The sequence below is a fragment of the Agelaius tricolor genome, unplaced genomic scaffold, assembly GCF_023055355.1.
Source record: "Agelaius tricolor isolate 1412-34295 unplaced genomic scaffold, bAgeTri1.0.p SCAF_1, whole genome shotgun sequence".
Lineage (NCBI taxonomy): Eukaryota > Metazoa > Chordata > Aves > Passeriformes > Icteridae > Agelaius > Agelaius tricolor.
This window is the reverse complement of record NW_027269261.1, coordinates 95,556,951-95,573,781: the sequence shown is the minus strand read 5'-3', so window position 1 is coordinate 95,573,781 and position 16,831 is coordinate 95,556,951. Positions and strand designations below refer to the sequence as shown.

Below are 16,831 nucleotides of genomic sequence, written 5' to 3'. Positions count from 1 at the left end.
TAAATATTTTGGTGTGGACTATTCTACTGCATACCCAGCACCTACACTTTAATAAAATATCAGAGTAGCAAAAGAAGACAAGGAATTATGATCATATGACTGCAAGTAATTTGCAAAGAGACATTAAATGCCGTGAGCAGAGTAGGAGAATTCTGCATGCTCTCCTCAAATAGAGGTGTTTTCTCCAACTACCACTGCTTGACTCTATTCCAGCTGTAAGCAATTAAGTCTATTAACCATATTCTTTGCACGGATTTCAAGAGAATGATCATAATTCCCTTTTTACTCCACTGCCAGCAATTAATTACAGATGTTAATTAAACGTATTGCTATTTTTTATTTCTCTAGTGATTTCTCACTAAAATAGTGTTTGACTGCTCAATATACATTTCAATTACCTCAACCCAAATGCATGTTGTTCAGAAGAGAGTTTAAATGGGTGTGTAAATATCCAACTGATTCTAAAGTAAATATTCCTAGATATACTTCTGAACATGAGTGATCTCCATTTACAGAGGCGAGCTGAATGAATGTGGCTCTCATTTGAGACTGTTCTTCTGACTCATTTGACAGTAACCACAACAGCCTCCTACTAAAGAATAGGGCATTTTTAAGTAGCACATATTTCTGATAAACAGCCTGACTGAATTACCACTCCCAGGCTGTGCTGCATAGACTGCCAGTAGCCAAAACCATTTGTGCTGACAACACGGGGAAAGCTGGCTGATCTTAAAGTACTGTCTCTCCATAGCATTACAGCTTCTCATCACAGATGAGAAGTAAAAGAATCACAGTAAAAGAATCACATCACAGTAAAAGAATCTAAAATACCTTAAATACTTCATTAGCACATGTTTTGCATGTATTTCTCTTTACAACTGCAACCTCTGTGTGTTTATTCTGACCCTAGAGTGGTGAGAGAGAGTCTCAACTGTTCACAGCATGTTCCATGGCAAAGTCTTCTCGTAACATGGGAACTACACTATGAAAATGATGGAAAACTCTGGACTATGAAAGTATTCATGGTAGTTCATATTATTGATTGTCCTGACACCTCTATCTGTGACTTGTAGCCTTAGATGCTGATTGACTTATTCCTCAACACACTTTATTTTAGTTTTATCCGTAGATAAACAGTTGGAGTTTATGAACTCAAAGATCTTTTCCAACCTGAATGAGTCTATGATTATGTGATTTTTTGAGATAACAGGATGCATCCAAAATTATTGCTGCTCAATTAAGAGTGTTCTAACTTGGATTTGAAAGGGGAAAAAATTGTGGGAATGTATACTTATTCACTACAAATATAAATCTTCAAGTAAAAGATAATTAATATGTACAGTGTTGTGTTTTGAAAAGAAATTATTCCAATGGATTACTTGACAGAAGGTTGCATTTAAGGCTGAATAACTTAAGCACTTCAAAATTAGTTACCGACTGTTCAGGGCCATCCCCACTGATAGGCTGGTAAATGATCCTGTATCTCTGCACTCGACCACTGGCAGGATCCCATTTCACAGTCAGACTGTGTGAAGTTGCATTGTACACCTGAAGGTTTCGTGGGCCACTCTTTGGGGCTGAGAAGCATAATAAAGAAAGGAATAAATATGTAGCTCACCACAGAGCAGAGACAAACACTTCATTCTTACTTTTAGGGCTGCATGAATGCCTGATTAAGAGCTGAATGTATTAAGTACAGGGGAACATAAACTGTAATGTTTGTAAAATAATAAACATGTGGTAATCTAGTGTTTAGTATTCTTCCAAATACACAATAATATTTATTAAATGATCTCAGCTTCTTAATGTCAACATTCATCACAGTTTAGAAAAAGGGAGCTATGAGTTTCCTTCAATAAAATGGTACCTGGAAATTCAGATTCTTACCTTGTGTAGTGATAGGTACCAAGGGTACTAGGAAAAAAGTAGAAAGAATTTTCAGAATTCTTGTATGTGTATGCCTTCTGTTTCAATAACTATGAATAACAACATGGAGAATCCCTTTATTTACTTACATGTTCTTTCACTGCCAATGAGCTCATCACTTTCTGATTCATCAGGATAGATGGCAGTAACTGAGACATCATATAATGTGTCTGGATTCAAATTTTCAAAGACCAAACTATTCTCTTCCCCATTTAAGATAGTCTTGTGAAGAAATTAAAAAAAAAAGAAAATATAAATAAACAAAACCAAAACATACAAATGAAACAGGCAAACAGAGTGGGATATAACTGAGTTTTTACTCAGTAACATCACTGAACATGCTGTAAGTATGTGTTCTACACCTTCTCACTGAATTTCCAAGTTACAGACCATTTATCAATTACATTTCTGAGTTTAAAAATACACCCTCTGAGATACTGACCACAAATACATAAGGTGGCTGTCTATTCTTACCTCCTGTTTTTCTCCTCTTCCATAGGGCCCCCATGTTATTCTATATAGAGAGACATCTGGAGCTCCATGATCCCAAGTACCTCTGAAACTATTTGTGGTTATATCTGTGATTCTGAGATTGACTGGTGCTGGCACAGGCTCTATTATGAGAAAAGGAAAAATGTTCCACAAAATGTAAGAAAAAAATAAATACAGTTAAACAAAAGAATTACTCAGACAAATAATTTAGAAGATTATGTAGAAGACTCATCTCTCAGCTGCCATGATTCTAATACTACAATCAAACACTGTGGTATTACCCAGCCCATTTACACTAAGCAAATTATCCCTCATAAGGTCACATCATTAGGTCATTGTCTGATAAAACAGACCTCAGCAGAGGCCACAACTCACATGCCTACTCAAAACAACTGAAATCCTGGCTGTTACATTTTGGAGTTATATGGAGTGAATGTGAACTCCCGTCGACGCAGGTCAAGTTCCTGCAGGACTTTCTCACAAATCTTAAAATTCTTTATATAAGCCAAATAAGTCGCCACTTATTTAGAAAGAATTCACAGAGGTTAACTTAAGGTTAAGGAGGGAAAATATTATAGCCACTGGGAAGAAATATGTAAATAGGTAGAACCAGAGAATTAAACTTGAAATAATTTCTTTGGCAGACCTTTCCTCTTCTTTCCTTACAGACACATCTACACAAAACCACAGGTACAGAGCAAAGACTAGCACAACAGTAAGCAGGAAATCTCACAAGCATTTTTATACTCATCAGACTACCAAATGAAAACTTCAGAAGAAAAAATGAGAATATTAATGGGTTTTTTCTTCTTTTTCATACGAGATGGAGGGCCAGTGAAAAGGTAAAATTACTCTTTTCTAGTGTAGGTTTTTCTGGTTAACTATATTCTTAAATCCTAAGCTTTGATCAGGATGAGAACTTCCTTGATAGCTGCTTTCTCCTTTCAGTCTGGCACATCTCTTGTATGAAGATCAGCTCTTACAGCTTGTGCAGCCCCATTTCCTTGCCTTTATTTGTTGAGGTTATTCAAATCCCACCTTTATGATTCTCTAAAAGTAAAGGCTGCTTTAGCATCCCATGATGCAAAAACTCTGTTGGATCAGAGGCAGGATCATGTCTCTCTAATCTTCTAGTACATGGCCCAGCTTCTTACTCACTTGCCTAGATTTCTGCAAAGACTTGCTAAAACTTTCCTCTATTGTCCTTACATTTTCTTATCAATTCTACACCTACACCTCTCCTTCAGTCTTTAAATAGAAATAGTTTTGCTTCAGTGGCTCTTCACCTCTCTGCAGACTGCAACGTCAGTGTTCACTGCAGTAAGACACAAGTTATCTAAGGTTTCTGCGGTTTATTATATTGCAAATAATGCTACAAGTGCAAATAAAGTATTTCTCAGATTAAATTAGAGCTTTACTTAAACTCAATAACATATAACAACACACACCATTTAAATCAAACATAAGGCAAAAACAACCACAAAATGATTATTAGAAAAACTTACGAGTGACAGCTTCTGCATTTGTTGGTATGGATTCCCCTTCATCATATACAGCAACAACTTTTACATTGTACAGTGATTGGGAGGAAAGGTCAGAGAGAGTAATGCTGGTTTTGAGTCTGTCAAGCTCCACCTAAGAATAAAAACAGTAACTTAAAGGATTGTAAATTGCTCTATTTCTTACTCTGCATTTGCTCTAATGGCAGAAATTCCTGCACTGAAAAACAAAGTATTCTGCACTACATTTTACCATTTGCCCTTAAATTTACACTTAAACATGGAGAGCTCTCTACTAATTCCTTTGCAAAACTTATTATATCAGATACACATAGTCCTTGTGGATCTTTCACTGCTTTATTCCTCTGGAAACAAGGATGCAGACTGAACCTTTGGAAAATTCTGGTTCCTTTAAAAATCAAATTTAATTCTCCAAGAGCTGGTTTATGCCTAGCAGCACAATTAAGGAAAACTTGTACATAACTAGAAGAGATCTCTAACAATGCTCATTCATGTTCTGTCAAGCAAAGAGGCTAACATACCTTTATTCCACTATCCTGTCCTCTTAATTGTAAGCTATTCTTAGACCTTGGTAGTACGACATTTAAGCAGAGCATAGAAATGGCTATTTACCAAAACATATGAAAATTCTCCAGTCAGTTTAAGGATTTTTTCCTCTCTGGAGGAAGAGGAGGAGGAAGAAGGGAGTACCCAAGAAATCTATCTTGTGCTCATTCAGTTTCCAAGAAATACATACACTTTCTTGACTGCAATCACTATGAACTGATGTTCTTTACTCTCACTGGTGATTTATAATATGACCTTTATTATTATTTTAGTAATCTAGCTTCTCAAAATAAAACTTTCCTAGTACTTTAAAAATTTTACCTCCTTTACATCAGCATCATCAGCTATTTTGTATCTTAGGATGTATTTTCGAACTTTTCCTGGGGCGGGATCCCAAACAACATTCATGGTGCTGTGAGTAACATCCTGAATTTTTAAACCTCTGGGTCCAGGCAAAGGTACTGTAAAAAAAAAATTACAGTAGTAAGTGAATGCTACTCATAGCAGAGGTCTCTCATAGATGGAAGTGAATTCTCTTCATGTCTTTCAGTTAAAGTCTTTTCAGTGAATGGAAGCAACCACTTTCTGACAAGTTCATTGTCCTGGGCATTAGATAAGAGAGTTCAAAAGCTTATTTTCCCAGCAATGAGCAAAATAGCTATAAACTATGGTAGTTTCACCTTTGTAACTTATGAGTGCAATACTTCCAGAAGTATCAGGGATTAAGACCATAACATTTGGTGACAATAGCCAATTTTCATCCACAGTTAATGGTTTAAAAATTTTGAGGACATAAAAGTAGCCATGTTGCATGCATCTAGACCAGAAGCATGCCTTTGCCAAAAGGAAATGTTTAAGGAAAGGTATAAAAAAGGAAACCATTTTTAGATCTATTTTTTTCTTGATATAACATGCTTTTTTAGTATTCTCTATGCTTAAGAGGATGTCTGAATTTGGGAACAAGGTTTCTAAATTAATACAAGCAACATTGAAACCTTTTAAAAACACTGTGATCTCAAGAGTTCCTTCATTATTCAAGTTAAAAATTATATTGTTCCCCTTTTAGGAGCTGGACCCTTCTCATTGAAATTGCCTTTGAGGCCTTCAGGAAATGTGTAAGTGTTGGAAAATACATAAAACATGGTTAAAATGGTTTTCTAAATTAAACAGATTATATAAAAACTGTTGCATGAAATTAAAATTAGGTGTTGCTGAAGCAATAACAAAGCAAAAATCAAAATGTCCATACATGTCACTTCCTGTGTGGTGAGCGGGTCACTCTGCATATCACCAAACAATACGTAAGCTGTTAAAGTGTACTCAGTGTTGGGGATGAGATCTACCAGCTGCACCTCATTCACTGACGGTCCTACACGCATCTGCGCATGAAAAATAACACACCATGTTTAAAAACTGAAGAAAGCAATGGTAGAAAAGCAAACAATGATTTAACTTCAAGGGAATTTTGTTTGTGAGATTCACAGTATATTTACAGTTTCCTGACTGATGTCATTGTATATAATATCCCAGTAAGTTCACTGTACTTCAAGACGTACATGCCAGTCTTTTGACTATTACGATACTCTAACATTTTTTCTTAATTTATTTTTGGTAGAGAACAGGTAGCAAAGACAAATTCTCTTACCTCTTTCTCTGTGGCTGGGACTGTAGCATTCACAGGTTCATATGTCAACAAATAACCAGTAGCCCCATTGAGAGGTTCCCATCTCACTCGCATGTAAGTTGATCCAATGTCATAAACATTCAAGTTTCTAACTGAAGAGATTGGCACTGTCAAATAAAAAATACATATTAGTTTATTTCATTCAGCTTCTTAATATTTGATATCACAATTCATACCACTGAGAATATTGCACATGGGTATTAGGGCATGTTATGGGTAGTAGAGAGGAGATCTGCAAACAATAGTATTTAAATGCTTAGTTTAAGAATGAGGTAGTGGTAATACTGTTTTGAATGTGGCCATAGATTTTTTACATACACAGCTAAAACTCTTACAGGTCAGCACTGGAACATTTTAATCTTGTAAAAAGCACATTAACTCATTTTACTCAACATTTAACATTGAAAATTCTAATACAAAACAACATGACTGGCTTGGGATCTGTACAAAGAGGATTTTTGTCCTCTCTTTTTGTTGTCTATATTTCTCAAATTACTAAATAAATGAAAAGTTTCCATGAAACGATATGAAAATGTAACACAGACTTCATAAAAATTATATACATTTTAAGGATTTTTTGACAAGCCTAATACAAAATTAGGAAGGGAAATGAACAGCAGACATTCAATATTATTAAAGAGGCAGAAGAGTCATTCTATGTTGCATACAGCATAAATGTACCTGAAATCCATGTAGACAGCTCATAGGAGAAACATAGCTGAGCTGTTACTCATAGAAGTGGCATAATTGTGTTGAATAAGCTTTTGCTAATTAGAAATAATTCTGTCTGGCCGTAGCAGGAATTAATTATGTAGCATAAACAATTTGTTTTTTATCAGATTTCAGGAATTTATAAACTCGGTCGTGTCATTCATGTCTGTTGTTCTAGTTTTGTACAGCCATGCTTTATGAACCTAGAAAGAAGCTGGGACTAATGTCTATTTTCTACCACATTGTAGCTTCACTTTGCTGAAGTCTTCAAGATAACAAGGTCTGGACAACCAGAGTAACACAATACAGTTTGGTAATTCAAATTAAATATTTTACTTCTGCTAAGAAGAAAATCCGTAGTGCTGAAAGTTCTACTGGACAGCTCCCCAGGTGCCAAACTGGCTGTTAACATGTTACTCAAGACCCACTTCTAACTTACAAGTTGTTTCCCTGCCGATCAGAGGTTCACTGCTTTCATCTTCTACCACAGAAAACACGTTAACCACATATTCTGTTTCAGGTTGCAGATCTTTCAGAACTGTTGTTCTTTCCATCCTACTTACATAAAACTACAAGAGAAGCAATGTTAATCACTGTAAGAAAAATATTTTTGTAATTGTATCTCTAAGAAAAGCAATCATTCCTTGTGAAACTGCAGAAATCAATGACAAGGAGATAAGTCTGGTCCTAATTTTGTATACATTTTGTCTGACAATATAGCACTATTTTTGCATAGCAAGCTGTAGGGAAATCTCAGACGGACACTTGTTTCAAATTGCATTCATCTGCTTAGCATCACTTAGAGTGCATTCTGATATCACACATGGTTTACACTTCTATATCACTAAAGAACATAAAGAAAGGACCAGGAAAAAGGGGCCAGTTTGGCAAAAAATTCAAAACTGGGATAATCTACATGGTTACAGCACAAGGCACTGGAAACACCTTGTAGAACAGAAATGTCTGGATAAAGTCAAATTGTAAAGTCAGTGTGCACTGGAGCAACAGCTCAAACTTTATTCAAAGCCAAATCTTGAACTCTCCATGAGCCAAATATAAGATTGGCCACAATTAGAGATGGTACATTCAGAGCTAGGTACACAGAGGCACCTGACTACATTCTTCTAAACACTTCATTTTCCTAAATACGATTCTGTTTGATTAAAGACAGTAATGAGCAATTCAGATTTCCCAGGACCAAGAGTTCCCAGCCAGTGGCTCTCTGTGCAGAGAAGTAGTACTACAAGATAAGTTTCATCCTGTGCAATAAACAGTTTGGAGTCATATAGTGTTAATCTGAGCACTTCTTACAACCTGTATCCCCCACTGTCATGTTCTCTACAAAGAAGGAAATGCATTAAAAGGACAGGGGGCCTACCCACGAATATGGTCAGAAAATTTCTGGTGCAGACACATTTGAACTAATATATGACAGTGGAATATGAAAATAAAGGAGTTACTAGAAATAGAAGACAAATCTTTAAAAGAAATATATTTTACTTCTAGATTCATGACATTAAAACAACCAAAGCAGTATATATGCTCCTATTTTTTGTAATTTTGTGTAACATTTCCCAAGGCATGATATTCTTGACCTTAGGAGCACTTTTAAGTTGCTTTTACACCCTACTCAGCACAAATTCAGAATGATATTACTGTGATGTGGAAGTCCAAGGTTACACTGGACATTGTAAAAGATGAACATACAATACTAACCTGTTTAGGGCTACCTCCAGAGGTAGGATAATATTCAACTCTGTATCTATCAACACTCTCAGGAGGTGGGCTCCATCTCAATCTGAAAGAACGAGGTGTCACTTCTGAAATAACTAAATTTGAAGGAGGTGGCAAATCACCTGCAAGAGGGAAGCAAATTAAAAAGATATTCATTTATCTTGTCAGAAGGGGGGAAAAAACACTTTGTATAGTTGCTTATATTTATTTTTCCTCGGGATTTCTTAAAACAACTGCATGAAGACATAGCTCATATTAACAGACTCCAGATTAAACAAGTTCCCTGTAATTCCTATTCCACTTCAATACCAGTGTTTCACTGAAGAATCATCAGCTAACATTACATACATGTTTTTTCATGCTCAGCTTTGGTTTTGGGCTGTCAGACATTAATACTTGAAAAGAGCAGGGCTGCTAAAATTTTCCTCATTGAATAAGTATCATCAAAAAACATGCCACAATGAATAAAAAGCTGACACACTAAGAAAGATACTTCACAATTCTGGGGAGAAAAAGAAGGCACATCCAGCAATGTCATGCTGTGTTAGTTATAACACAGTCACTGTTGGAAGGAAAGGAAGGACCCCTGCAGGGTAGTCCAGGTGGTCTGCACAACTTCCTCACACCAGCAGCTGAAAAAACAGCCCATGGCTAACACAGTGTTCCAAATAAATAATAAAAAGGAACTAGCAGTACAAGCACATAAATGGATAAAGAATGAAATAGACTGAAAAGGTGATGTACCTGGACCTTTCACACTGTTACACAGATTCGTGGTTACATTATCAACAATGGTAGCCAGGAAGGAGAAGTCTGCAACATTGTAAGCATGGATGTCATCTGGATCTGTTGCAATCTGCTTCAATTCATTTTCGTCTGCATTTTTAATACCTTACAAGAGAAGAAGAAAGCAAAACCTGTTAGAAATTATGGCCACGAAGCACAATAACGTGCAATTAAGTCCCTAAACACATTCTTCAAATAACCTTTTATGTACTTATGTATGTGGCCACTTCTCTGTGGGTTTAGCAGATGAGCAGGAGGGGGTTGCTGCAGGCCATGCCTTCATGGAGTACTTACCAATTGCATACAGCTCCACTCCCTCATCTCTGAGTTTTCTTGAAGGGGCGACTACATCATCTTGTGACTTGCCATCAGTGATGAGAACACCAATTTTGCGAGCTCTGGGCCTTAAGCCAGCAACTGGTTTGAAGTTGTTTTTTAAGATGAAATCCAAGGCCATTCCTAGCATGACACAAAGAAAGTACCCATCACTGTAAACTGTTTGCATATAGTAGTCACAGTAAACTGTGCACAGAAATCAGTGCATCCTAGTGACTTCATTCTGACAACATAGTTCCACTGTTTATTTCCTTATAGAAGCATTTTGAATCTAATTGCAGCCCATCATCTAGATCTGAGCAACTGATACTATTCAGGTGCTCTCTTACCTGGTGTTGATTACCCTCCTGACTTCCACTACCCCTCCTTCTGGTTCCTGGTTGCCTTCATCCCAACCCTGAAATGGAACTGACCTTTCTTCTTTTCATAGGCTCAACAGTAACACAAGCTCTTCATCACCCAAAACCTCTTCTAACACATTTCCCCTGAGTTTATAAGCCTATGCTGTACCTCTTCTTTTCCAACCATACTGAGCTGAACTGTTAAGTCCTTTTTATCATAGACACATTTGAGTTCACTGAACAAAATCAGGGTCAGCTACTAGAATCATTTTCATTGGAGCTAAAGTAAAATCCTGGCACTGTGACATACCTGTTAGAGTATTGCCTCCTTTGTATGGTAAGTTGGCTACAGCCTCTAACAAAGACTGTTTGGTTCGGTAAGCATTGAGATTCCATTCTGTCCTGGGATCACCACTATACTGTGCAAGACCTGGGAAAAAAGCCACCATTTACTCAGTCATTATGTGTCTCTGTAGGAGGTATGCTCCATTTTCCCTCCAACATGTGAGAACTTACCAATCTGCACTTTGTCAGGACCAATATCAAAAACTTCAACAATACGGGCAATGAAGTTCCTGATGGTTTTAAAATTTGGCCTCCCGATACTCCATGAGCCATCCACCAGCAGCACAATATCAGCTTCTGCTCTGGTTCTACATTCTAAACCTGCAGTGTCAACCAGAAAAATATAGCCTTAGCATGATGGCTTTCTTTCCCCATCCTTTTAGATGACATATGTCATGAGTTAGCTTCCAAAATAGCTCTAGTTTTATTCACTGGCACTCCGTCAAGTATGACCTATTTGAGAGCATTATTCACACTAGTCAGTGGTTCCATGGCAAAAGCTGTCTAAATTCCTTCATGTATGTTTCCTTTTAAAAATAAGCCTTTGCAAATGTCAAGGCCAGTGTTCTCTATTGTCATGTCATTGTCTGTTTTGGCCTTTAAATATGGCTGATCACTTGATTTCAGAAGTTTTGTACAAGACTATTAAACAAGCCACTGATATGGCAGTAAGCACTATTAGATTATACAATTTTATGGTATTCTAGTCTGTCACGTATAGCTAAATTACTGATTAATTTTCAACCATGTAATAGTAGGATTAACGGTATGTATTACAATCACTTTCACATAAATAGCATTCCTCAATTTTCAGGGGAAAAAGACATAATAATATGTGTGGTATAGAAGTTTGCATGTACAGAAAAGAAAGAGCACAATCCAGAGAAGACACACAAACATAAACACAGGTCAAGAGATACAGAGGGAACAAGAACAAACATTCATATAAAGCTGCAATGTTCTCTAAAGGTAGGAAGTTATTTCAGATATCTTCAGTTTACAAATTACAACATAAAATATGCATCATATTGTTTTCATCACAAGGAAAATCACAAAATATTTATACAAAACAGAAAGACACAATAATTTTATCCACAGCCATTTGCAAAAAAAAAAAAAAAAAAAAAAAAAAAAGCCAAAATCCTTTCTCTCTTTTTTCCTGTAGATTTTGTTACCAGCTGCAAATTTTCTGGCTTCCTGCCATCAGAGCTTCTGGTCTTTATATGGAAGAAATCCCATTGAGAAAAATCATCCACACTCATCACAGTTGAAAGATATTGTGATTTCATATATGTTCCACAGAACTGATCCAACACTGTAGACTCATGAATATAACTATTCCATGTACCTGGGGGTTAAAAGCATGATCCTCTTCTGCACAGAAAATATAGATCTAGTCTTTAGTCAGGACAATAAAATCAGTTGGAGTAGGGTTTAAGTCAAACCATGTTAGTTCAAAAAATTGCATGCAAAACTTTTATATGAAAGTTAAAGTTAGCTTTACGTACAATTAAAAAGTTAATCTATTTTGACTTTTATGTTTCTTTCAACATACTATAGTCCCCCACATGGAAAATTCTAGTAAATGTGCCAGATCTAGAGTGATTTTCCCCCCATTAATAAATAATTCACTGTTACATTTGCTGTCCAAGATATAAATTAATTTTTCATATTAACCATTACTCAAATCCATGCATTAATAAAACTAATTAACTTAAAGAGTATAACACCGAAAACAGAAATGAGAGCTACTATAATGAAAAATAACAAACCACTCTTTGTGCAATCTTTTGTTGCCAGCCTTATTAAAGCTTTGGTCTAATGCCACTCCTGGCCTGTTTTAGGTTTTTTTTTTTTTCAGTTTACCCTCTATTATTAGACAGAGTAGGACAATTATTTAGGAAGTTTCTAAAAATATTTCAATAAAGTCATATAAAAGATGAGTATTTTTTACACAGCCCAATGCGAGCTAAGCAAAAACAATATAGTCAGCTGTCAGAAACCTCTTTTTCTTTATTTAACTCTGAAAGGGCTTTGCATTTAGGTTCTTTCTCCTCACCAAATTCTCTCTGATGGTTATCCAAGCATTGAAATGGCAGAGGAGAAAAGGCTTTACTTATTCATGTATACTTGACTATTCAGAAGAAGACTTGCTTTTTTATGCTTTCCATGAAGAACTGAGCCCTGAATCCTTCTTCAGGTACTATAATTGAGATTATGGTGAGCACAAATATTAACATGCAGAGGCCTGTTAAGCACACCAAAGGGAGGTAAATATCATAAAATTCAAAGAAGTCTTGAAAGAAAGGTTTACTAGCTACAGGTTTACTAGTGAGAAGCTCCCAGAGATACCGGAGAGCACTCTGCAATTGCCTCTGTGAAAAAGTCTCCTCCTACTATAGAAAAAAAACCAAAAGACTAAACAATTACTATGTTGAATATAAACTTAAATAATATACATTAACACTAGGACGTTCCCAACTATCTGATGTTTGTTCATTGTATCATCTTAGTCTTAAAAGTCACCATATAAGGACAAAAAAAGGGCCAACAATCTGCTTAAAGTTCCTTGTTCTACTCCTGTGAAGACCCCTGTAGATGAGCCATGATCTCTGTTCAAAAATTTGACCTTATGTGATCTAACACAGATGTGGACAGCTTGAAAATGCAATGCAGATGGCTTTGAATAATCAGCAAAACACAGGTTGCCTGCATTATCATCTTTGTAAGATCATCTGGAAGGTGCAGAGGACTAGAACTGTGAACTGGGTCATGCTTTGTGTTCATTTCAGAACAGGGTTTATGTCATCAGGGAAGGGAATATAATGAATCCTGTAAACAAGTATGTGCATTAGAAAAACAAATAGCAAATGTAGTAAACTTTTTATCTTTTTTTTTATCCAAAATACAAGACTGCCTTTTCTTCAATTCAGTCATGTTTACCTCTAGATAAAAATGGCTCCGTAGTAGTATCTGAAAGGGTGGTCATCTCTTGTCCAACCAGAGGGTTGCTCTCTCCTCCTTCAAACATCCCAAAAACATTTACCTTATAGGTAGTTCCTGCCCTGAAACAGTCAAAGAGGTGTACTTTAACTAAAGTCATTTGACTAGTAAAATGCTAAACACTTCACTTATTAAATTCTCACAGAAAAAAAATACCTAATGGAAAAGGTGCTAAAACATGAAACCCAAATACTGGCTCTTCCACAAGACATTGATGTTTCAACAATTTAAAGCTGATTTTACACTCTATACTCAAATTTATAGCCTTCCTCATTCAAGTTATTTAATTCTGTCCAGGCAGCCAGACATCAAGTTAGGAAAGCTAAAGACCTGATAGAATTAAATCAGGCCGGGGACATCAAGGGCAACAAGTTTTTATGGTACATAAAAGGAAGACTAGGGAGAAAATGGGCCCCCTCCAGAAGAAAACAGGAGTCCTGGTTACCCAGGATATAGAGAAAGCTGAGGTACTGAATTATATTTTTGCCTCAGTTTTCACTGGAAAGTGCTCCAGCCACACTGCTGGAAGGTCACAGAGGGCAAATTAAGGGACTGGGAGTGATGCCTGGGCTGCATCACAAGAAGCAACCAGCTGGTCAAGAGAGTTGATTCTCACCCTCTATTCTGCTCATGTGAAACCCCACCTGGGGTACAGTGTCCAGCTCTGGAGCTCTGGAGCCACCAATATAAGAAGAGCTTGGACCTCTTGAATGAGGCCAGAAGAAGATCAAAAAATGATCAGAGGGATGGAGTATTTATCCTGTGAAGACAGGCTGAGAGTTGGGGTTGTTCTTAGAGAAGAGGAGTCTGGGGAGATCTTTTGGTAGGACTCCAGCACCTAAAGGGAGCCTAAGGAAAGCTGGAGAGGCACTTCAGACAGGGGCATGTAGGGACAGAGAGTAATGGCTTTAAACTGAGACTAGATTTAGATCAGATATTAGGAAGACACTCTTTACTGTGAGGGTGGTGTGACACTTGAACAGGTGGCCAAGAGAAGTTGTGGGTGTCCCATCCCAGGGCATGAAGGCCAGGTTGGATGGCAACCAGATCTACTGGAAGGTGCCCCACAGCAATGAGGTTGGAACTAGATGATCTCTAAAGTTACTTTCAACCCAAACCATTCTATGACTGCATGATTCTTTGACTTAATGACCCCATTTTAATTATATTTAGTATACTTGCCTAACAGATTTTGACTTGGTGGGAAACCTGCTTTAAAAAGCCTCTGATAAAATGAATCAAGAGCTAAACTAAGCATCTTTTGAGAGACATGAGAAAAGAAACTTTTGAAAGTAAACTTTAGAAATCTCAAATATCCTTTATTATTCCATTATTTTTCTCATATGTGAAGTACAGCTCCAGCCTATATATCTTTGCCTCCTTCAGGTCCTGTGAAAACACCACAAGTGATGTAAATGGATAATCTTAGAAAGAAACCTGCCAGGTACCTTTCAGAGATGGCATAACAGGATTTTCATAGCTAATTGACAAAATTACTTGCTTAACTTACAGCAGATTTTACAAGGCATTTCAGTACCATTGATCACAATTAAACAAAATCCTAGGCCAAAGTTATTTAAAGGAAACTGAACAAAACAAAGCAAAAACCAGTATGAGGGAGTATGCATACCTAAGCTCCTCCAGTACCACTGTGCTGTCATAGGGCCCCACTATTAATTCTCCAAGGCTCCCATCATCTTCAGTAGGGTGGAAAGTTACTTTGTACCCCTTCACTCTCCCTGGGGCTGGCTCCCAGGTTACTCGGAAACTTGACATAGTTGAATCTGAAGTTTTCAGATTTCGAGGTGGTTTAAAGGGAGAGGCTGAAAGGGTGGGAAACAAAAGTGTTTAGATCAGGTCTACACATGGCAAAAAATCAACAAATATGCTTTTAAGTATATATATAAATATATATATATATATATGCAAATCTAGTATTAGTGAGAGTCCTAAACTCTTTTTTCCTTTCTTTAGCAAAGACAAGTATTAAGAGATGAAAGATGAGATTCCTGACATTTACCTATTTAATCAATAGGTACGTGGGCTAAGTCTATTTTTGAGGCTCCCTCTGCAGTCAATGGACTAAGGGATAAATTGTCTGGCAGCTAAAGCAACTTCAACAACCACAGGTGTGGCAGTGTGTCAAAAACCAATTCTTCTGAGGAGTGCCAGCCAAACAGCTGGTCAAGGTTTTTAGGTCAAGAGCAAGTTCCTCAGAAGACTAACAGCTGCCCACTGCAGGGCAGTACTCACAGACAATAATTAACAAGCAGTTGCTAGCTTCTGCATTTTGTGCAACTTTTACTTGTGTGCAACTCTAAAGTGCAGTCATGGAAAAAAATGCATCAGTGCAAGCTCAAAGTTCAAAAAATTGGGAATCAGAGTAAACAAAAAGCTACCACTATAGCTTTGGCCTAAAAGACAGAAGAAAAAAAATTGCTTTGTCCCTGTGCCCATGCAATAGTTTAGCTATAGCCAAAAGATCATAAATGTCCTCAAAATGTGAATTCTGCTGAGAAACAGTAGATACACTCCTACTCACAAGGAAAAGTACAGATTCTCTGTCTCATCTCTTGTCATACTCCCTGAATGATCCTAATAGCTTCCACTAAAAAGATGACTCAGGCCTCACTTGCTTCCAAAGAGTGTTTACCACCACAGTTATTTAGACTGAAAGCAGAGCTATATCTGTATCAAGATGAAAAGTCCAAAAATCAAAAGCAGCTGGATGATCTTAAATTTACCTCAGTATAATTTTCAGCATTAAACAACCATGTATTGGTCAAGAGCTGATCAAGTTTTTGTGACTCCTTTATATCAACCACATTTTAGGTTAAGAAGAAACCTTTCTTCAGTAACTGAGGTGCTGATATCTCCACTATTAGGATACTTTTATCTTACTTCCTGTCACTCAATATAACATATATTCAGAAAACAGAGAATGGCAGGAACTATCTACAGAGCACCTCAGTGAATGGCACTAGTGTCAGACAGGCAGAAACATTTTGAAAAAGATTCTCTTTAGGTAATGGCTTTCCATCTATGGAAGCAGAAAACTGACACTAAATCTGATTGATCTGAACATATAGAGAACATTTCCTTACAAAATATAAGACCAGCGTTACATTCCTACTAAAGGTAGAGTAGAAAATGAGTTTTGCTTTTTCCACAAAAATGCCTTCACTGAGACTTAATAAACATTTTAAAGTTTCAGTTTCTGAGGGAGAAGACAGTCTGTCCAAAAGACCATGAAGTCAGACTTCCACAGATAAATCTTCAAAATCATCTACTACCCCTTTTTAGTAGCTTGGATTTTCCACAGAAAATATGGTGACCAGAGAAGACAAACCTAAATAACAGGATGATGCTATTTAATCAATACCCACAAGCAAAAGGCAAAATATGCA

The 16,831-nt window shown here is 36.8% G+C and overlaps 1 protein-coding gene across 4 annotated transcripts in view; it reads right to left on the bottom strand.

Moving 5' to 3' along the window:
- Nucleotides 1–16,831, bottom strand: part of COL12A1 (collagen type XII alpha 1 chain) — a 99,681-nt gene that overhangs the window by 46,661 nt on the left and 36,189 nt on the right. For all 4 annotated transcript variants that reach the window (XM_071444669.1, XM_071444651.1, XM_071444640.1 and 1 more), the window contains 16 exons: nt 15,055–15,247; nt 13,365–13,486; nt 10,593–10,742; nt 10,387–10,506; nt 9,694–9,858; nt 9,358–9,504; nt 8,596–8,735; nt 7,319–7,448; nt 6,130–6,275; nt 5,734–5,863; nt 4,806–4,945; nt 3,924–4,053; nt 2,401–2,540; nt 2,016–2,148; nt 1,888–1,914; nt 1,435–1,577 (listed from right to left, as the gene is read on the bottom strand). In XM_071444669.1, coding sequence (XP_071300770.1) covers nt 1,435–1,577; nt 1,888–1,914; nt 2,016–2,148; nt 2,401–2,540; nt 3,924–4,053; nt 4,806–4,945; nt 5,734–5,863; nt 6,130–6,275; nt 7,319–7,448; nt 8,596–8,735; nt 9,358–9,504; nt 9,694–9,858; nt 10,387–10,506; nt 10,593–10,742; nt 13,365–13,486; nt 15,055–15,247 — 2,156 coding nt within the window. The remainder of the gene's footprint in view (nt 1–1,434; nt 1,578–1,887; nt 1,915–2,015; nt 2,149–2,400; nt 2,541–3,923; nt 4,054–4,805; nt 4,946–5,733; nt 5,864–6,129; nt 6,276–7,318; nt 7,449–8,595; nt 8,736–9,357; nt 9,505–9,693; nt 9,859–10,386; nt 10,507–10,592; nt 10,743–13,364; nt 13,487–15,054; nt 15,248–16,831) is intronic.